The sequence below is a fragment of the Lissotriton vulgaris genome, chromosome 11 (assembly GCF_964263255.1).
Source record: "Lissotriton vulgaris chromosome 11, aLisVul1.2, whole genome shotgun sequence".
Taxonomy (NCBI): Eukaryota; Metazoa; Chordata; class Amphibia; order Caudata; family Salamandridae; genus Lissotriton; species Lissotriton vulgaris.
In genome coordinates this window covers 1,001,755,861-1,001,778,875 of record NC_141699.1, presented here as the reverse complement: position 1 = coordinate 1,001,778,875, position 23,015 = coordinate 1,001,755,861, and the positions used below count along the sequence as shown (strand labels likewise).

The 23,015-nt window shown below is 47.6% G+C and overlaps 1 protein-coding gene across 7 annotated transcripts in view; it reads right to left on the bottom strand.

Annotated features, from left to right (window-relative positions):
- Positions 1-23,015, bottom strand: part of ATP13A3 (ATPase 13A3) — a 486,442-nt gene that overhangs the window by 339,594 nt on the left and 123,833 nt on the right. For all 7 annotated transcript variants that reach the window (XM_086944284.1, XM_086944281.1, XM_086944283.1 and 4 more), the window contains 2 exons: positions 19,911-19,991; positions 18,499-18,568 (listed from right to left, as the gene is read on the bottom strand). In XM_086944284.1, coding sequence (XP_086800410.1) covers positions 18,499-18,568; positions 19,911-19,991 — 151 coding nt within the window. The remainder of the gene's footprint in view (positions 1-18,498; positions 18,569-19,910; positions 19,992-23,015) is intronic.

Sequence of the window (23,015 nt, the reverse complement as noted above, 5' to 3'; positions counted from 1 at the left end):
TGCCATAGCTGTTCCCAACAATTATGCGATGGTACGCCAGGACAGGGTCTCCGGGAAGGGTGGGGGGATTGCTATTATTTTTAAAACCATTTACCAATGTAAATTGGAGTCGTTCTCCCTTCCTGGAAGTGAGGCCGCACTTTTTAAATTAACGATTGGCGCTCAACTAATGCTTTCTGGTCTTTTAATATATCGCCCTCCGGGCAATGCTGGCCCTTGGATATCATCGCTGGCTGATATTAAAACGGCTAATTTCACCATTCTTGGTGATCTAAATATCCATCTTGATGATGTGGAAGGTACTCTCAGTCAGTCGTTGTTGTCTGACCTTGAAGTTTTTGATCTTTTACTTTGTAATTCCGGGGCTACTCACTCGGCCGGTCATCTGTTAGATCCAATTATTTCTAACTTGCCTTATGATTGCTCCCAAAGGGCTCACCCAGTAGAATGGTCTGACCATTTTGCGGTACACTTTGTGTTACCTTTCACTCTAACTAACCCTAAGCCTTGTGTTGGTAAGAGCAAGCCTTCCTATCGGTGGGACAAGCTTAATATGGTGGCTTTTAACCAACATCTCACCGAATCTATTCAGATTCTGGAAAGTTCGGGTGCAGAATCTAATGCTGCAGTTTCTCAGTGGATGATGGATGCTGTAATTGCATCCTCCCCTCCTCTATCCAGTAACCACAGATCCCTTCACCCTCCTGCACCTTGGTTCTCTGAAGATTTAAAATTACAACGAGCCAAGTGCAAGGTGTTGGAAAGGAAATGGAGACTCTCCTATTCTACTTCTAGCAAGGTGGTTTATAAAACCACATTAAAAAGCTACCATGCCAATTGTAAATTGGCCAAGGCCACCTTTACTGCATCCACGATCACCCAGGGACAGAATTGTCCACTGACTCTTTTTGCTGTGGTGAAGAAGCTAATGGGGGCAGACACAGTACCTTCTGCCCCGGCATTGGATAAATTACAGTGTGATGCCATTGCAGATTTTTTTATTTCTAAGGTGGAGGGTATTTATGAAACTCTGAATACCTCCCTGCCTCTTGCTGACTCCTAACCGGCGGCTACTTTTAGCAGTCCCCTCCCCCCCCCCCCCTTCAATGTATATTCACGACTGGCTTCTGTTCCACGATACCACTTTTCTCTCATGCCTGAACAGTATCAGGTCAGGCTCCCCCCGGGACCCTGTTCCTATGAAAATCTTAAAACTGTTGGACCTCGAACCACGGAGAGTCCTAATGAGACTCCTAAATTCATCTCTCACAAAGTCTCTAGTGGCGCAAGAGTGGAAGCATGCCATGGTTGTTCCCCTGGTAAAAAAGACCGGTGCGGACACCTCTAACTTAGCCAACTTCAGGCCCATATCCCTGCTGCCTGCATGTTCCAAAATCTTGGAACGGCATGTGAACACCCAGCTCAATTCATTTGTCGAGAACGTGGGATACCTTCATCCGTCCCAATCCAGGTTTCGCGCACACTATTCCACTGAGCCCGCTCTCCTCGGGGTGACGGAGAGGCTTCGGCACGGTATCGATCGCGGGGAGACCTTTGCACTCATCCTTTTGGATTTGAGTGCAGCGTTCGATACCGTGTCTCATTCCATCCTTCTTGATTCTCTCCGCTCCCTTGGTGTTGCTGGATCTGCGCTGGTCTGGATTGCCTCCTTTTTAGGTGAGCGTACCTTTCAGGTGTTCTCGACAGAAGCTGAATCTGCTGTCTATTCATCGGCATACGGCGTCCCCCAGGGGTCGATTCTCAGCCCTCTGCTGTCCAATATCTATATCAGACCCCTTGCTACCATCGTGGAGGACGCCGGGTTGACAATCTATTCGTATGCCGACGACACGCAGATCGTGTTCTCTCTTTCCAGCAGTGAGGGCCATGAGATCTCGGCCTTGAAATCTGGCCTGTCACGAGTTGCGGCTTGGATGCACGACCATCTGCTCAAGCTCAACGGTGACAAGACCGAGGTGGTTATTCTGGGCAAGAATAAAGATCTGTGGGGCCCTCGATATTGGCCCAGTGATATGGGTCCTCTGCCGAAGCCAGCCCCCGTTGCCCGCAACCTAGGTTTTCTCATAGATGATAGGCTCTCTATGAGACAGCAGGTAACAAAGGTCGCTGCAATCTGTTTTTCCACCTTAAAATGGTTGCAGAAGATCCTGTGGATGCTGCCTAGCTCTACTCGGAGAACTGTCGTCCAGGCTCTTGTAATCTCTCGTATTGATTACGGGAATGTGCTTTACCTTGGGGCCGATAAGGCCACCATAAATAAGCTCCAAGTGGTGCAAAATTCGGCAGCCCGTTTGCTGTGTAATGTACCTCGGAGATCTTCCGCAGTTCAGGCTTTGCGTGACCTTCATTGGCTCAGAGTCCTGAACCGTGTAAAATTTAAAACCTTATGACTACTTTTTAAAATCAGGCAGGGTTCTGCCCCTAAATACCTGCAGAACCTGGTTCAAGACTATAAGCCTGGTCGGACTTTAAGATCATCTGCTAGTGGCGATTTCTTTGTTCCCAGAATTAAACTGGCCAAAATGGGTGACCGCTCATTCTCTTATCTTGGCCCTAAGATGTGGAATGCTCTCCCGACGGCTTTGAAAGTTGAGACTGATCTCCTTTCCTTCCGCAAAAAATTGAAGACCTTTCGGTTTAATTAATTTTCTGGCACTCCCTGTCTCTGTTTGGGCCTTTTGCTTGTTTCTTTCTTTTATCCATCTCTGGCGCCGGGAAACCCATTCAGGGTAGCTGTGCGCAATACAAGTTTAATAAAATAAATGTATAAATCGCCCTATCTACCGCCTTATGTTTTAGGATGTCAGCAGGAAGGACCGCTCTGCAGCATTATAGAGCCATATCACATGGTTACCAATTAAGTACCCACTGTGATCTCAATTTTTTATATAGATTCTATCCATTATTTATTATGGATTTCGATTAGATGGTAAACTGTGCCCTATAAAACTGACCATCATTATTTCATTACTAAATAATCCTTGCTTGCAACTCTGGAAGGATGGTTTGAAATAAAGCTCTAATATTTATAGCATTGTCCAATGTTTGTCCAAATTCTCCATTTGCCATATTAGGTAATCCTGGAGAACATTAGCTAAGAATACAGACTAGAGTTTATCTAGGCCACCCTCAATGAAGAGCTCTGTTGCTCCTGCATGGTGTGCTAGCACTACAAAAAACTACTATACCTAAATAATAAATACTGTTCAATATGTGCATAAGCCTGCAGAACCACTGGCCTGAAGCAACAGCCGCAACACAATGGATAATAACAAAGTACTGTCTGTTTACACTAAGCCTCTATTTGCTGTCAGATATTAACCGCAGTGCATAAATTCAGTAACTAATATTTTACTGTAAACAGACGCCAGGTGCCAAAAGACATTTCGTGTAGTGTTACAAGCAAGTACCTGAACCTGTAGACAAATATTTTGAGAATGCTTTTACGTGTCACTATAAAATTAAAGAAAGTCGATGGCTCCTGCTGCCAGCTCAAATGATGGGTAGTGGTGTCCAGAGGTGTAAACAATATCCCCTGCAAACGTTGGCAAATTAAAAAAAAAAAAACTAAAAGGTTTCAAAGTTTTCTTTGCAGGACAAGCTTTTCAAAATGTATGCAATTAAAAAAGGTAAAATTTCCTAGCTTTCGTAACAAAGTTTCCACTCTATTAAGGACTCTGAGGCGAGGATTATGCTTTACTTCCTTCGCTTGATTACATCATTTCATAAACCTGCAACCACTTTACAATAAACCAAATAAAAAAATAACATTCCCTGAAGCGCGTGAGAACAACAATAGTATCAACAGCCAATCAGATATAAACAGTCCATATGAAGTCCTTTGTCTTTGTCTTTCTTCGCACATATTATGCCACTGCACATTCCTCATGTGTCCTGTTTCAAACCATCAACCCAAAAGAGGAGAGAGACTCATAAGTAACAGTTCCTATAAAATAACCAGCATGAAGCATAAATATGACAATCAACGTTGGACTTCAGCAACAAGCATGCAACCAATGGAAAGCAAGCAGAAAATGAAACACTTACTAATAGCGGGGGCGGGGAGGGACACAGCAGAGATCTCTCACCGGGGTAATCCTTGCCTCGGAGTCATTAAAAGAACTGAAACTTTCTGTTACGCAAGCTAGGAAATTTCACATTCTATGTCAGGGCCGGAAGCGAGGATTATGCTAGGTCAAAGCTTGCAGAACACTACGTGAGCCACATCCACCAGTAGAAAGTAGAATGTCTTAAAGGTGGAAATTGAGGACCAATCAGTGGTATTCATATGTCCTTTAAAAATGCGCCTGGGCTGGACTCTTTTGAAGACATCGCTCATCTCGCTGGATGTGCCCCAAATATCCTGGTGTCTATGCCAGCTTCTTGCATGACCCAACGGGCTATATGGTTGAAGAAACCGCTTTATGCGGGTTTCGCAGTGCGATGAGGAGTTGCCGCTTGCCCAGCGGATGAAAATCTTCAGTCATCTCTTCATAGGACTTCAGGTACTGTACCACACATAGCTTGAGGACATCAAGGAAAGCTGAATAAGTGATAACCCTAGTATTAGACTTAGTCTGTCTACGGACTCTAAAATAGACCTCTTCTGGGGAAAATACTCTGCCTGTAATATTGAGGGCCCTCAAGTCTGATACCAGTCTGCATGAAATCAGCCATAAAAGCACGGCCACTTTCACCGAAAGCTCTGTCAGTGACAAAAACCTGCTATATTGCCAGGAAAGAAATAGGTTAAGAACCTGATTAACATCCCAAAGAATGGAAAAGAGAGGCTCCAGGGGAAGGGAGAGGCAGTTCCAACATAGCAATCTGTATACAAAGGATGTTCCTCTACCAGGGAACAGTAAATCTGGGCATGTCCCACAGAAATACCAGAAAGGAAGGCATTAATCGACCAGTAGGTCAGACAAACCAAAGACAGGCTGGACGAATTTTTTTTGCACCTGCACTAAATCGGCAACTACGGGATTCACACCCCGTCCCAGGCACCAACAAATCCATCTTGTCCAGGCCGACCTAGAACGTTTGACAGTACTGTCTGCCTAAGCCTTAGACAAGAGGATCTCAGCCTGTCTCAAAAGTCCTGGGCTCTTCCAGCGTCCCCTGTCATCTGCCATGCCATCAGGCGCAAGGAATCCTCTATCACCATCCAGGTTCAGGAGAAGAGTCTGGAATAGGGGGGAAAAGAATTGAAGAATCCCAAGAAAGTTCCATCAGAACTGGAAACCAAACTTCAGACCTCCAAATGGGCATTCCAAGGACCACCTCTACCTGCTGTCTCCACAAATGGGCCAACATCCTTGTGATCATTGAGAACGGGGATCACAGCTAACCCCTCTTTTTTTGAGAAATGCATGGGTTGCCACAGCTCGTGGATCCGGTCTCTGGCTAAAGAACTTGACCACCTGGGGGTCCAGACAGGAGGCAAACGGGTCCACTGAAAACGGACCCCACTTGTCAGAGATCATTGAGAAAACGGGATGATTCAGCTTCCACAGACTTGAATCTTGGAAGTGGTGAGAGTGCCGGGCTATCACTTGGTTTGCCTGACCGGGAAGATACACTGCTGTGACAGATATGTGATGATCCAGCCAGTGCTGTCAAAAGTTCTTCGCCAGGTCTAACAGGGGTTTGGATTTCATCCCTTCTAGATAGTTAATGTAATGCACTGCCGGCACATTATCCATCTTGAAGAGGACAGAGGATTGAATCCTGTCCTGAGTCCAACATCGATCCGCAAAGGAACCAGCGAAGAGCTCAAAATAATTGATATGTAACCTCTGTTCTTGTGACGAGTTTCCTCTTGTGGAGAAGTCCCACTCCTCACGTCCCAACCTAACCTGCTGGGTCAGACTCTAAGACGCGTCTGGGGTTGTATCGAAGATCGCTCGCCCATTCCAAGCTTGGATGTGAGAAAGCCACCAACTTATTTTCTCCTTCACCTCATCCGACAAGGGCACTAAATGGGAGTAATTCAGCCCCTTCCGCAAATGGTAGGCTCTGAGGCACTGTAACACCAGATAGCGTAGCAAGCCCGAGAAGATTGCCTGGATGGAGGAAGAAAATAAGTCCACAAGATGAGCAATCTGCCAGAGTGAGGTTTGCTGTCTGGAGCGATTTTTCCGTAAATCGTACTGTATATTTGCCACTTTACGAGAAGGAAGGCTCAAGGAGGCCATTGTGGAATCCATTACAAAACTCAGGAAGGTTGTTTTCTGAGGAGGAATCAGGAGTGATTTTCTCGTTGATTACAAACCCCATGCCTTCTAGGAGATTCACCACTGTCTGCAGTTGAAGGGACACTTTCCTGGGGCACTGGACCAATAAAAGAATGTCATCTAAATAGATGATGATTCAAGTCTCCTGCGCTTAAAAGTGTTCCGCAACCAGCTTAAGGAACTTTGCGAAGAACCAAGGGGCCGACGATAGCCCGAACTGCAGTGTGGATGAACTCGAATGACTGGTGGTGCCACACAAACAGAAGGAACCGTCGTGGGAAGGGGAGGGGGAGAGGGTGGATGGGGGTTGTCAGGTAAGTGACTTTTAGGTCCAAACCCACAATCTAATCAAAAGGTTGCAGAATGTTCCGAGGGAGATGCATACCCTACATCTTGAAGTAGTGATAAACCAGCTAATTTTGTCCCAGAGACTGATGACCGGCCTCTGTCCGCCGTTGCTTCTATCAACCAAGAACAGGTTGCTGATAAAACCATTGGGGTGAGACATGGATGGGTAGATGGCCCCTCTGTCTAAGAGGGCCTTGACTTGCATGTCAATGAGTCTGAAAGCCTGCAAAGAAAAATTGATTGGACACAAGCAGAACTCTTGGTGCAGGGGAACCATAAAACTCGATCTGGAACCCTCAGACTGTCTGTAAAACCCACACGTCTGTTGTGATGGATACCCAAGCGTGGAAAGAAATTCACCAGTCAGCCCCTTACTTTTTGTTGTGAAGAAAGGAGAACACTCACTGATGTTGGAGAGGTGTATGGCTTGACTCTTGAAGCCACCACAGCCATGTAACCGCTGGCTCCTGGTGGGGTACAACATCATGAGGCGAGATTAGTCTTGCCACTGGCAGTGCTTGCAGCATTGCACCCTGGGGAGAATTTTGGGAGGGAGACGGCTGGGCGAGCAGCCCCTGCCATGTGCACCCCTTAAAACCAGAGGCCTAAGATCCTCTTAATGGAAGTTTTGGCCTTATCTAGGGACATGAAGGTCACCACAAACTTCCCCAACTCCTTAATGAAAGGGTCACCAAAAAGATCAACCTGGGACACTTTCCCCCTTCCGAGGAGGCGAGGTCTCCCAACTTCAGGTCTACCTTCATAAGGAACAAGTGACGGCACTCTGTGGATAGCACACAGTTGGAGATTCCCAAGAAAATGACTGCCTGCTGTGCCCAGCCTGAGAGGACACCTGGAGACATTAGGGACCCAGACAACTTGGCTTCCTCAGCCATTTCCAAAATGTTGATATGGGGACCTACAACATCCAGCATTACTCATAATACTTGTATTTGATTTAATTAAAAATCACAAAAGGGTATACAAACCACCATAGTACATTGTAAATTAAGTTAGGAATTCTTGACAATACAAAAAATACGTACATGACACAATCAAGTACTTGAACAGTCGTCGATAGTTAGATGTATAAAGTATCAGATTGTACAATAAAATATTATTATAAGAGATAGCGGTGCTATTTGAAAATTAGGCAGGCAGTTCAGGACTGCTCCAGTTAGTTTGTTTGTATTTTTTTGTCCCGTTCTTTTGCCGCCATTTTCCAGAAGGTTATAGCTTTACAAGATAGTTGAATTGACAAACCGCTGAGACATTGTATAACTGTCCCTCTACATGTCCTTGTTTGTGCCTTCCTCAGTAACTCATGGAGCAGTGTTTTTCTGATTTCTAGGAATGAGGGGCAAATGCATAGAGGGTAGAGCTGTGACTCTTCTCCTTGTCCGCAGAGGCGGCATTCTTTGGTCGGCCAGCTACATTTCCATTTCGAAGTCAAGTCTTTCCTTGGGAAAGAGCCCAGCAGCATCAGGTAGTGATTTTTATGCTGTGAAAAGTGTTTGGATTAGTAAGCTTGGGGCTTTAGCGGCTGATACGATTGCATCAATCCCCATGCGTGACTTTTCTTGGCAAAGGTAGTTTTGTCCTTTAGCAACGAGACCCATTTAATTGCGTTATTCGCTGCAGTTTTGAATTCGGCGTATGTGGCGATTGTGAGCCATGCCTCCTCGAGCTGTAAGGCCAGGAGGGATTCTTTTAGGATGGTAAAAATTGAATTCTTTAGCCTGGCTTATTTTTCTATCTCTTCCCAAGAGAAGTGGACCAGAGTGTTGTCTTCAGCTTCCCTCATCCGCAAGAAATATTTAGCCATTGCTACTTGTCTAGCAGGTATCTGATTTTTTAGTCCGTATTCCAATCAAATTTGAGCCTGAGAGATATATTGGGGAATTGAAACAGTCTCTTAAAAAGACTGGATTGTGCTAGATTTAGGTCAGTGGCATCTTTTGTTTTCAGGATTTCCGACCAGTAGGATATAAAGGGGAGGAATTTAGCAGCGATTACTTTAAGGAGATGTCCTGTTGAGAAACCGGTTAGCTTCTTCTGAACAGTTTTAAAGGCGAAGAGGAGTTGTTTCGCTTTTGTTTTTCCTTGATCCAGATGGGACTTAAAATTGAGATTATGTTCAAGATGAAACCCTAGTTATTTATACGAGACCACCTGGGATATTGGTTTTGCATCTAGCTTCCAGGTCAATTGATATTCTTTCCTGTTTTTATGATGTTTTAAAAAGCATAGCACCTTTGTTTTTTGATGACTGATTGAAAGATGGGCGAAAGTAATGTAGGCACCTAATTGAGATAACGACCGCTGTAGGCCTATAGGTGTTTGGGCTAGGAGGACTATGCCATCCGCGTATTGGAGACCAGGTATCGAGGTTTTGCCCAGTTTTGGGGGGCAGTTTGTGTGAGTTAGTGGTACTTCTCAAGGTCCGTACATATGTTAACGAATATGCTACTAACCAGTATGCATATGTTCTTGGTATGTAGGGCTGCTGACATTCATATCTGTGCATAGATCGCCGCCTAGTGTTGGGTCCGGATGATTGCACATTGTTGTCCTGGAAGAGTCTTCGAAGTATCATGAGATAGGTGGCTCCTCCCCTGGACTACAGTGCGCATGGGCATCAACTCCATCCTCAGATTGTTTTTAGCCATTGTGACCAAGATGGAGTGAAACTAAGTGAATGATGACCATGCTAGAAGTATGTGTGAATTCTGCAGCTGCTACAGGCGCCGGGGAGGAGGGCGGGCGATATGAATGTCAGCAGCCCTACATGCCAAGAACAGATGCATACTGGTAAGTAGCATATTCGGTTCGAGGCATGTGGGCTGCTGAATTCATATCTGTGCATAGAATACATAGCAGTCCCTCCATGAGCAGCGGCCGCCCGTGCCAGCTGCAGCAGTTTGGAAAAGTGTTTTTAGAACAGCCTGCCCTACAGCTGCCTGCTGTTTGGAGTGCACATCAACACAATAATGCTTTGTAAATGTGTGTGTGGTAGACCATGTGGCTGCCCAACATATGTCTTCCAAAGGGATATTTCCAAGGAAAGCCATGGAGGCCCCCAACTTTCTGGTGGAGTGGGCCCGCGGTGGAATGGTGAGAGTACGTTTGGCTTTCAGATAGCAGATCTGAATACATTTAACTATCCACCTAGCTATACCCGCTTTGGAAATGGGGTTACCTTTGTGTTGTGGCGCAAAGGCAACAAAGAGTTGTTCAGTTTTCCTAAAATCCTTGGTCCTATCAATGTAATACATCAGGGCCCTTTTGACGTCAAGGGTGTGGAGTATTCTCTCTGCCAATGACTCAGGATTTTGGAAGAACACAGGTAATTCAATAGTTTGGTTAATATGGAATTGATACTACTTTAGGAAGGAATTTAGGGTTAGCACGAAGCACCACCCTGTTGGAATGAATTTGAATAAATGGCTCTAGTATAGTTAGTGCCTGGAGCTCACAAACTCGTCGCAGCGATGTAATCGCTATAAGGAAAGCCACTTTCCATGTCAAGAATTGAATCTCGCAGGAATGCAGCGGTTCAAAGGGGGGACCCATCAGCCTGGTGAGGACCACATTGAGGTTCCACTCCGGAGCTGGCGGAGTCCGCGGAGGAATAACTCGCTTGAGCCCTTCTAGAAAGGCTTTAATAGCAGGCACCCTGAAAAGTGAGAGGTGCTGCCTATTTTGGAGATAAGCAGCCATCGCAGATAGATGAATGCGAATGGAAGCATAGGCCAAATTACATTTGTACAGATGGAAAAGATAACAAAAGATGTTCTGAATAGATGCATCTAGCGGGTTAATGTTGTGGTCTGCACAGTAAATGACAAACCGCTTCCACTTCGCCGCGTAGCATGCTCTAGTGGTGGGCTTCCTCGCCTCCCGGATGATGTCCATGCAGTCTGGAGGCAAGTTTAGGTAGCCAAACTCTAAGACCTCAGGAGCCAGATCGCCAGGTTGAGCTGTTGCGGATCTGGATGCTGAATGTCGCCATGGTTCTGCGTCAGAAGGCTGGGTGTGAGGCGTAGCCTCTGATGCGGTACCACGGACAGTTCTAGAAATGTGGTGTACCATGGTTGGCGAGCCCACGTTGGAGCAACCAGGATGAGAGTCATCGAGTGCTGCCTGAGTTTGCCTGCCACCAGCGGTATCAGAGGTGCTGGGGGAAAAGCGTACGCAAATCTGCCTGACCAGTTCATCCATATCGCATTGCCCTGCGACTGTGGGTGTGGAAACCTGGCGGCGAAGCTTTGGCATTTTGCGTTCTCCCTTGTGGCGAACAGGTCTATCTCTGGATGACCCCACTTTTGGAAGTACGGGTGGAGTACTGATGGATGCAACTCCCACTCGTGCATTTGGTGGCTGTACCTGCTGAGCAGGTCCGCCATCTGATTGTCCTTGCCCGGGAGGTGTTCTTTCATGAGGAAGATGTTCCTCTGAATGGCCCACTTCCACATGCTCTGAACCAGATGAGACAGCTGCGGAGAGTGGGTACCTCCCTGTTTCTGAATGTAGTACATGGCTGTCATGTTGTCCGTCCGGATCAACACGACCTTGTTGCACAGATGTACTTTGAAAGCCTTTAGTGCCATGATGATTGCCATCAGTTCCAGAACATTGATGTGCATCTTCCGTTGCTGTTGCGTCCATAGTCCCTGCACAGTGTAATGGAGTACATGAGCTCCCCAACCCTGGAGAGAAGCGTCCGTTGTCAGGATGATCTGTGGCACAGGCTCTTGGAACGGTCGTCCCTTGCAAAGGTTTTGTGGATTCCACCAATGCAGAGAGTTGTATGCCCGACCGCTCACCAACACTAGGTTTTTCAACTGCCCGTGAGCCTGAGTCCACTGACGTGCTAAACACTCCTGAAGCGGACGCATATGTAGTCTCGCGTGCGGGACTATGGAGATGCAGGAGGCCATCATGCCTATCAACTGCATGAACACTCTCGCTGGAAGCGAGTGTTGAGGTCTGAACTTTTGTATCAGCGATTGAATGCTGCTGACCCTCACTAAATTCGGCTGTGCAGTGGCTGCCAGAGTGTTTATCTTCGCACCCAGATACTGCCGTATGGGGGCGGGCTGGAGGTGGGATTTCGGGTAATTTAGTGAGAATCCCAGATCGTGAAGGAGGTGAATGGTGTGGGACATGTGGGCGGCACACTGCTGGGCTGACTTTGCTTGGATGAGCCAGTCGTCCAGATAAGGGTAGACATGGATGTTCTGTCTCCTTAGGTGCGCCGCCACTGTGGCTAGGCACTTTGTAAACACCCTTGGTGCCGTGGTGACTCCGAAAAGCAAAACCTTGAACTGGTAGTGTTGGTTTTGGATGGTGAACCGGAGGTACTTTCTGTGTGATGGGTGCAGTGGAATGTGAAAATACGCATCCTTTAGGTCTAAAGTTGCGAGAAAATCCCCCTGGTTGAGCAACGGGAGCACTTGCTGCAGGGTCAGCATATGGAAGTGCTCCGACAGGATGTACTGGTTGAGGGGCCTGAGGTCCAGGATGGGCCTGAGGGACCCGTCCTTCTTTGGTATTAAGAAGTACAGGGAGTAGACCCCTGTGCCTCTTTCCTGCACAGGCACGAGCTCTATTGCTCCTTTTTGCAGCATGACGATGACCTCCTGCTACAATAAGTGCAAATGCTCGGCAGACATAGGACGGTGTCTTGGGGGTATGTTGGGTGGAGTGGACATTAACTCCAGACAATAACCGTATTATATAGGTTTTCTGACCCACCTGTCTGTGGTGATGGTTTTCCAGACTGGCAGGAACTGCTGGAGTCTCCCCCCCGACCGGTGTTGCGTGGTCGGGGGGCAGTGACAAGGCGTCACTGTTTGTTGGTGGCAGAGGATCTGGAGTTGTTGTTTCCACGACCTCTGCCCTTGGCGCTGTTAGCACGATATCCACCTCGACTCTTGTTGGTGTATGTGGACTGAGTGTTGCCTTTGTAGTACTGCGTGGTTTGGGAGAGCTGGCCTCTGGAAACGCCTCTAGTGCTTGAGCGACGAAAAGACCCACCCCGAAACTGCTGGGACTGTAAAGCACCCATGGATTTAGCAGTTTCAGTGTCCTTCATAATCTTTTCTAAGGTGGTGTCAACTTCTGGGCCAAACAGGTGATCCGGATTCACTGTTTGATTAAGGATGGTGGTTTGTATCTCTGGCTTAAATCCAGAGATTCTCAGCCAGGCATGTCGTCGTAGCATAACACTAGTGTTGACAGCCCTGGCTGCGGTGTCAGCCGCGTCCAGAGCGCACTTAATTGAAGCATTAGAGATCAGCTTCCCTTCCTGAATAAGCATCTCAGCTGCCTCCTTGTATTCATTGGCAGGTGTTGCAACAGGGTCTCCAGTGTAAATGTAAAATGTAAATGTACATGTATTTATATAGCGCAAACCGCCCACATCGCAGGCATCTAAGCGCTTGCTTAGGGAACCCGTCCTGGTATTCCCCTGTGAGATAACCCCGGCAGGGTATCCACAAGGTGAAAGCCAGGCATCCCGCCGCGAGGGGCCGTTAAGGAGATTAAGCAAGCTATTGCCCAGAGTCGCAGAGTGTGAACCCGTGAGTCGAGTAGGCACCGGAGCGAGAATTATCGAGTCCGTGGAATTATTGAGCCCAAGCCCCGTCGAGGCAGGGAATTGAACCCTGGTCCAGGGCCGATCTCAGCTTCCGGGTCTGCCGCCTCTAACCCCTGAGCCACACTTCTCCTGTCATAGTGTGCCCTGTCATACCTCGCCAGAAGCGCTTGTGTATTTGAAATGCGCCAGATGTTGGCCGCTTGTGCTGCTACCCTCTTCCCTGATGCCTCAAAGACCTTAGATTCTTTGTCTGGGGGAGCAGCATCACCCGTAGCCTGAGAATTAGCCCTCTTCCGGGCATTCAAGATGACAGGAGAGTCCAGAGGCAACTGTCCTTTGATGTAGGTAGGATCAGTTATACTTTTTTTCGATCCTAGGGTTTATCACCCTCGCCCTGGTAGGCTCTTTAAAGATCTCTCCAGCATGTTTTAAGACACCTTTCAACATAGGCAGAGTCTTGACAGTTCTCTCCGAGACTGAGAAGGTATCAAAAAAGGAAATCGACGTCAACAGGGTCAGCATGGAGCTGGACGTTGTGATTGTTAGCCGCCCGTTTAATGAGGGCATTGAAAGCTGGAGAGTTTTCTGTAGGAGACGTCTTTGCAGAAAATAGCTGAGGGTCTTGTCCTGAATGAGGATCACCCGGGTCAGCACCAGTGGCCTAGGGTTCATTGGTATCCTCAGGGTCTGTATAGACGGGATAGCTGTACTCATCATCGCCCTCCCCAGCGTCCACATCAGAGTAAGTGGGCGAAACATTATGAGTCTGTGGAGAAAGTGGTTCCACCAAGACAGGAGTGGAAGCAGAGTCCTTCTTTTTCTTCAGAGGAATCTTGTAGGACTCCATTGGACGTTCTGGGGCAATTTTCCGCTTGTGAAGGGAAAGCCTGCCCGTTTCGGCATCATTGAAGTGTTCTTGTTGCTCGTCCACTGAAGGTCGTCGAGGCTGTGGGCTGGGGACCACTGTCGACGACTTCGGCGCCGAGGAAACCTTCTCTGAGGCGCTGGCGACCGCCTTAGGAGTGAAAACCTTCGGCACCGTCTTCGGCGGTAACGTAAAGTGAATGGGCGTCGACGCCCTGTGCGGTTTCTCGACTGGCTTCGGAGGTGGAGGGTCTTTTGGTCCGACCGGCGAGGCCTTCTCACTGATGCGCTGTAGGGAGTCCGTCACCTTCTTGGTGAAAGCGGCGGACGGGCGCGCCGGTTCGACGGAATCCTTTGAGGCCTCACCAGGAGTAGACTCTCGGGGTGCGCCGCTCTTGGCCCTGTCCTGGTAACGCGGAGTCTCAATAACCTTCGGGTCACTTAGTCCTTTCTTCGGGTCACCGAGAGCTTTCTTCGGGTCGCCGAGTCCTTTGCTGGAGTCGGCCGTCTTCGGCGCCGACGCACTCGGCTCGACCACCTTGACTTTAGTCTTCGGCGCGACAGACTTCGTCTCGATGCCCTTGACATGAGCCTTCGGCTCGACAACACCCTTCTGCTTCTTCGGCGCCGAGGGCTCCGAGGCCTTGGATCCGACCAAAGTGATGCGCACTTTCGGTTTCGAGGACGGCACCTGCGCAGTTTCTTGTGTCGAGACCGTAGGTTTCACTTTCGGTTTTGATTTGCCAGGGTGCAGCTCAGCAGCAATGTCCGTGGCCGGGCCCGAAGGCGGGGCCGTAGAACCCATGGTAAGGTCTTGGGTAAGGCCTAATGGCGATCCCTCGACCTGAGCCTTATGAATTGGCACAGCCCCAGTCTCAGTTTGAGGAAGCTCCGAGCTATCCTCCATGGCCCCGAGGGCCCCGTCGTCGTCTCCTACCTCGTCGACGGCTTCTTCAGCTTCGAACATTTCGGCGTCCGCGTCGTAGTCTTAGTCGACGTCCGACGCGGGGTTCGACTCACTGATGTCCCTGGTAGATTCTTCCTCGACATCCCCTGCATCGAATATGTCCACAGGCGCCGGTGCAGCTTGCTGGGCCTCCTGGCGCGCAGCTCGTCGAAGCTTAAGCGTCTTCTTGGACCTGAAGCGGGAACAAGCCATACACTTGGCTTCATCATGGTCCGGCGACAGACACTTGTTGCACACCGGGTGGACGTCGATGTGGGGATACATCGAGTTGCAGACGGAACATCTCTTAAATGGACTACGGACCAAAATGAACGGTCGATAGGGTCTGAAGCGTCGACTGGGCCTTCCGCGCCGAAAGCACGAGGGTGTAGGGAATCCTGCTCGGGACCGAGCTGGAATAGCTAAGACCGAACGCAAGACCATACCGACGAAGAAACTAAAGACCTTTTTGTCTTAAGGAAGTTTTTTATCGATTCCGACTAGAGGGAACCCAAAGACATCCGAACCCAATGGCGGAAAAAAACAATCTGAGGATGGAGTCGATGCCCATGCGCACTGTAGTCCAGGGGAGGAGCCACCTATCTTGTGATACTTCGAAGACTCTTCCAGGACAACAATGTGCAATCATCCGGACCCAACACTAGGCGGCGGTCTATGCACAGATATGAATTCAGCAGCCCACATGCCTCGAACATAGGCAGGGAGCCAGAATGCACCCCTGTTTTAGTCCATTGGATGTTTGAATCTTTTTGGAATTGTGCGCCCATCACCTTTCTTTATTTGGACCCACGTGCGAGAGTACAAGTTGATTATGGCCTTCAATAGTTTAGTGGGTGGCCCCCAACTTTGCATTTTGGCCCATAACTTTGCCCTCGGAACTTTGTCAAATGCTGCTTTGAGGTCAATAAAGCATGGATACAAGGTGTGGGATTTTGCATAGGCTTGATTAGCTAGAAGAGCTATCGCAGAGATGTTACCGCAGAGATATTTGTAAGTGTGCCCATTCCTGCCCGAAATCCCGTTTGTGTGTTTGGCATCAAGTTTGTTCGATCAACCCGATCCTATAGGTCTAGCAACAAATTTGATGCATATATCTTAGCCTCAACATAGATTAGTGCGGTCATTCTATAGTTGATAGGGTCGGAGCGAGGGTCTGATTTGTATATGGGGTTTATGAGGCTTCCTCGCCATGAGTCTGGAATTGAGCCCGTTGCAAGAGCATGTGTAATAAAAAGCGGGATAAGAATACCGCTCCAAAACGATGGGTCCTGCCAAAATAGGGCGTTTGGCAGACCATTGGGTCCCGGGGTTCCCTCAGACCTTATATTTTTTTATGGTCTTATGGACCTGATCTTGCGAGAACTGGCTAACAAGTTCCTGTGAGTGTGGCTTAGGTAGATCCTTGGCTGTTCCTGCTTGGAGGTCCCCATTCTCAGGTTGCATCCCATGGATTGTAGGACCTGGGGTGGAGGTTGCATTATACGTTTGATCGATATGGACTCTCCAGGTGTCCTCTATTATATCAGAGTTGAAGTGTTGGTTCTGGCCATTTGACAGCTGGTTGATTATACCCCAAAAGAGTCTGGAGTTTCCTTTCTTGCTGGCATGGAGGAGTTTCGCCCACATGAGTTATCTGTGATCACACTTGGCCACCTTGATGTTCAATTTGAAGTCCTTTCTAATTTTTGCTATTAAGGATAAGGTCTCTTGGGTGGATTCTTGACTACGGGTTCTTAGATGTCCTAAATATGTATTCAGTTTTTTTTTTTGTTTCTTTAGGCTGTGAACCATGCTGCATCCAGCAGTTTGTCTTGGCAAGAGTGCCATGACCTATTGATACCCTTCTTGGGGTCTTTAATAACCTAAGCCAAGAAGGTAGCCATCCTGTTGTCAATCTCCGGGTAAGGGCAACCTTCAACTTTTTCCTCCAAAGAACAGTGAGGAAATTCTGCCCAGAGGCGGCTGCAAGCCTCCTTCTCCAAATGCTTGCACAAGCATTCTGCCACATATTTGGCCACCCTAGGGGTCCCAAAGCTGCAAAGAGACATGGAACTATTTGCCTTGAGAGTCGCTGTTCCAGCGTAGACATAGCCTCAGAGACTGCCCTGTATATAAAGCCATCTACTGAAGTATAAATAAACCAAGCTACTTTAGTGGGCGGAATCACTCGCCAACTAGGCTGTGCTCAAAAAGAGTCACAGATGAGCCCAGAAACACTACACTAACTGTGAACGCAGATAACGTGAATAAGCATATATTAGCAAACAATCGTACAGTGAACACCCTTGTGTTGAACAATAAAACAGCATCTACTGCCTAATAAAAGTCAGCATCCTAGGGGAGAAAGGAGAGGGCCTCCTGCTCCATATACATGCTCTCTGACGTCTGCATGACGTTTGCGCTCAGAGCTATACCCAAGCTGGCGCAGCTTAATGTGGCACTGGGTAGCCCAGTAGTGTATATTTAGAGACCAGAGCCCTCCCAATTCAAGGGTCTAAGCCTGTGGACACTCCCACTCACTGTAGTTCACTGGGAAATTAGCTTGGAACCATGTCCCCACCAAGGCCTGCATGGCCACTAAATTCAATACAGACCCCGCAGGGAGTCAAATGGGAATATTACAGACCCCGCGAGTTGTCCAAAGCAATTGGGGAAATAAACATACAGACTTTCAATATGGGGTGTGTCTTCACCCTGTGGGACAAAGATCCGACAGATCCTGCAGCCCCCATCTTCAGGGAAGTTAAACTAAGCACGTCGCGGAGCGCAAGCGCTGTGCTGGTGGGCCCTGCAGCACTACCTAGCGGATGGAGGACCGCATTGTTGGCAGCCCTGCTGTAAATAAAGGGATTGGGATTAGTGGTTGTGTAAGGAACGTGATATCGGTTGCATAAGGAGTGCAATTGCTCTCTCGCTGCCTGTCAACACACAATACTCAAAACCTGATAATGACAACAGGCACAAAGTGTACAATGGCATCAAAGTCAAACCAAGCAATACACATGAAATAGAGAGCAGGGAGCATGAGACTTATCTGTGGCTGATGAGCAGCAAAGAAAGAGGGAGCTTCAACAGAGACAAAGGACTTTATATGCACTATTTATATATGACTGACTGTTGATACTATTGTTGTTCTGAAGTGCTTTTGGTTGATCGTAAAATGGCTGCTGTTTGTGAAATTATGTAATAAAGCGAAGAAAGTAAAACATTATCCTTGCCTCCGGCCGGACGTAGAAATGCACCAAAAATATATACTTTGCAGCATAATTCTTCAACAAAAACATTTCTTTGCAGGACATTTGCTTAGTGAAGCGGACACGCATTCATGACTCCACAAAGTGTAAAGCAGGTCAACTTTTTGAACAAACTTCAAATTCTGCCATCTCCTAATGAAGAGTCAGGAAGGCTTTCTAAGGTAGGTTAATTCAAACACACCAGTATTTTCAACATTGTGTCCTTACCTCCTTAATCAGAACTTTAAAAACAGAAGGCACTTTCACAGTAATTGTGTTTGCTCCATAGAACAGTTTCCTGCAAAGAAACAAAAATAGGTGTTATGAGCAATGTTTGTCAAAAGATCTGTCACTGCATACATATATATAAACACACAATCTGTCACTGCATACATATATATACACACACACACACACACACACACACACACATACATACATACATACATACATACATACATACATACATACCTGCATACATACTCTCCTTCCTAGGATTCGCAGTACTGAATCCAGAACTGTCTATTCCGGAAGTGGGTGGTGAAGATTGCCCTCGGATCATGGTACTCTGCCATTAAGCTCGCCTTGTTTAAGGATCCTTTTCTGGATATGAAGTTAAGTCCGACAATAGCACACAGAGTTCCACAGTACCAATGACCCCAGCCATTTTAGGTATTGGAGTTCTGCAAATCCACAAAAGGTTCTGTGGAGTTTGCACTTTTATTTGGATTAAATCCAGGGAGTCCCCTTTATAGGTGTCCTAACAACGACCTGGGGTCAGTGTATTCCTACAATGCCATCCTCATATTTTTTTCAGGTCATAGAAATCATGTCCCACATCCTGAAATGATAGCAATTTTTCTCTTGCGGAAGCCAATCAGGTCTACAGTAAAAATTCTGGGACTGCAAATCTGAAAAGGGCAGTGAGAGAAAAAGCTCCTTTGTCCAACCGGATTTTTTAAATTCCTGATTTTGCAAATCACAAATGTGACAGAATTACATTAATATGTAAAGCCTGTCCAGCAACTTTTTCAAACTACTTATGCCAACAGCTACTAAATAGAGTTCCCAGGCTCACGTCACAATTTAGAAATGTCTACAGAGAAGGAATGGTTCAACCTCAAAACATCATACATGGTCAAGACACTCACCATTTCAGGTAGGTTTTGTACAACCCGAAACTGAGATTTCACCTGCCTAGGGTATAGTCCACTGCAGAAAGAAAAAGACCAGTAGACAGGCCCAAGACTAGGTGAGCCTTGCCCTTTCGGAATTCAAAGTCTCAATATGCTTATTTTAGTATAAAAGTTCACAAAAACTTACACCGTATATAAGAAAATCTCTTTCCAGTCATCATCCAGCAGAAAAATGCAAACATGTTGGTCGCAGCTATTACTAAACAAAGGTCGGAGGAAAACCTTCAATCTGGCTGTGAAACATCATGCGGACAGGCTCTCAAAACGATATTACCCAGCAAGACACTGCACATCATGCCAGCTTGAGTATCTTGGCTTACAATGCTACCAGACTTGAGCGGGGTCTTGAGGTATGTTTTCTTATAATGGTGCATGTTCTTTATATGGCTACCAAAGTCACACCATAAAAACATTAGTCCATCCCTCATTCACAAGGATAACTACCTGTAATCTTGCACATCTTTTTGGAGCCCTTTATTGTGGTCATTATGGATTGAACAGCACAGTGTTCCATGATCCAGGCCCCTGAAAAAAAAAGAAAAAAAATTAAGCATTTCTGTTTTCTTGTTTATATAAAGCGGTATCAACATAGTATGTTTCACTAACAGAGTGATTTATTGCAAATAAATTTTTACTTTAGCAGAAGTGGCACAAATAAATTAAAAGAGGCCTTTTTAAATACTAACAGATTTTCATGGGGGGGCATGGCCACGATGGCGGCGGAGTAGGATGTGGATCCTGCCTCTCGGCTGCCCGATTCTGCCAACACACAACTCTGCAGGGCTCATTGCCGGCATCCTCTCGTAATCCACTATGCCCTGTCCTGTGTTCCAGAAGTTGACATTGGGTTTTCATTGCAAGGATGGCTTTGAATCGCTGACAACGAACTGAATCCGCAAGGCGCAAGATGGCAGCCACGTAGATACAAGAGGCAGACTGTGCCTCCAGTCTGCCTCCCTCGGAGCTGCTAGCCCGGCTCCACTGCGGCGATCTGAGGAGAGATCTTCGCCTTCATTTTTGTGCAGTATTTGGCTGCCCTCAAGAGAATGACGAGCACCTACATACCGCAGTGTCTGAGGGACTGCCCTCAGGCCCACGCTCCGAGGGCCAGCAGATTGCCTGGGAGAACCAAAGGTGACCAACCTGGCCTCCGACTAAAGAGAAGGGGAGCAATGAGCCCACTTGTTTTGCCTGCATTACCGCTTCCTGCAACAGTCTTAGTGACCGAGCCATCCTATCCAGCAGCCTGGCATTCCCCACAGCCTGGTGTCCTTTGCATTCTCCGCCCCACGCTGGGTCTGCATTTACTCTCCCTGCTGCCGCTCCAGTAACTGAGCCATTCTGACTCATGGCCTGGCATCCCTTGTATCCTCCACCCAGCTGCTGGCAGTGTCTGGTGGAGGAGCAGGCCATATGGCCCACTGAAGAAGTTCGGCGGTGGTGGTTTTGGGAGGACGGCACGTTTGACAGTGAGGCCTGAGGGCTCCCTTCCAGCTTAGGAAATATCAGAGCTGATTGCAGGAGACAGACCTAGTCACCCAGGGGACTTACCTACTGAAATTTACCCCAGAAGCATCGCTGGGACAAAGGCAAACTGAATTCCGGTGCAAGCGTTCTTGCGACAAGCTGCATCTCCAGGTGTACTAGTGAGCGCTCTCCTGGGTCTACGCCCTCTTCATTAGATCCCGACCACTGAATATGAAACTCCTTTTCATGCACTGTGACCTATGATCATAGGCTTAGTTCCCTACAGGCCGGTACTACTCGCATGCACTGCCGGCTTTCTCCACAGATGTGGCTCCTTCATTGCTCCCCTTGCTACAGACTTGCCTAAGTCTCTCTCATACTAGCAGTCAAAGTCAGCTGGTCTCGCTATAGGTTGCAGGGGGAGGACCACTCTACCTCTATACATCCTCCGACTCGCTAACACCGTCCACTGGGACTCACACCCACTCAGAAACTGAACTAAGGCGTCTGCCCGGTGATAACCTGCAGGCCCTCCGAGGGACTCTCTGCCCACAATGGCCACCTCCATGGGCAAGCGTGACCAATTTGTCAGAGACATGCTCATCCACTCCACATTGGCTTCATCCAAAGATCCATCGCCAGCCTCTCAACCTCTGTTCATACTGATTCAGAGGGGCCACAAGATGAGGATCAAGCCCCAGTAATCTGGTGTTTCTTGGCCTCCCTCTTTAACTCCCTCAAGGCTAATCTCCAAATGTTAAAAGATAATCTCTCAGGCAATCTACGGGACATGTGGCAGGACTGGATTTCGCTTGCCAATAGCATTGCTACATTGCAAGACAATGATACCTCGAAGGGGGACGACGTAGAGATCCTACGACAATAAATAATTTGTCTTCATGAACAGGACAAGCTGAGGGCCCATGCGGAAGATACTGAAAACAAAACCCTCCGGAAAAGAAATAGGCTGTCGGACCTTCCAACTGGGGCAGAAGGACCGAACTTAAGGGAATATATGCAAGCGTTTTTTTTTCTCCATTCTTAGATGTGATGCGACTGCAGAGCTGCACCTTGATAGGGTGCATTGGGTCGGCTGGCCTGGGAACAGGACAATGGTGGATATACTGGCCTGAATTCACATCTTTTCAGAAAAAAGAAGACATTTTGAAAGCAGCCAGAGAGCAACAACCCATCGACTTTAGGGGCCATATTGTTGGTCTCTTCCAAGACATTTCCTTTTCAACCCTCCAACGTCAAAAGGAATTCAAGCCCGTCACTGACTTATTATGCTCTAGAGAAGTACCCTATGGGTGGGGACACCCCTTTTGACTAAGTTTCCACTGGGAGGCTCAACTTCACCAAAAAGGGTCACTGGCAGAGGCCCGACGACTCCTAGGTCTACCCGATGAGGGTGAATCAGCACAACCCTCTACATAGCACACATTACTGAGGACCAAGCAGCTCCAGCGCCCTGGTCCAATGAGCGAGCAAAAGAGTTAAGATGTCTTGTACAGACTTGCTTCTGAGACGGGTGGCAACGCCACCTGACAACGCTCTCTGGCCGTCTAAAATACTTATATGGCAACCTTCTGACAATGCAGGAAGATCGGGTGGGCGAGGACATGTCAGCTGAACGAGGGTCTTAACTCCGATCTCTGAGCCACTGGCTTGCTCGACTATGTGGTTTACCATTCCTAATGGATATTTTCCATTTGTTCTTTTATATTTCATGTTATTCTCTTTTTATTATTTAGGGGATTATCATTCCTTCTTTCTGAACGGGGGTACTAAGTCACTCAAGTCTGGTGTTAACACTTTCTTCTGACCTCCCATCCTATACGCCCCATACCTACCCTTTACAATGTGCCTGATCTTCACACCCACTTAACTAATGACCTAAGATCTTAAAATGTCAAGCCTTAACGTTAGAGGCCTTAACAATCCACTAAACACAAGGCAATCCCCTTCCTCTTGGAGCACTCTGGCAGTGAAATATGCCTACTTCAGGAACCACATTTATTACTCCAAGACATCCACCTCATGCAGTCCTGCTGGTTTCCACAACAGTTGTGGTCCACCGGT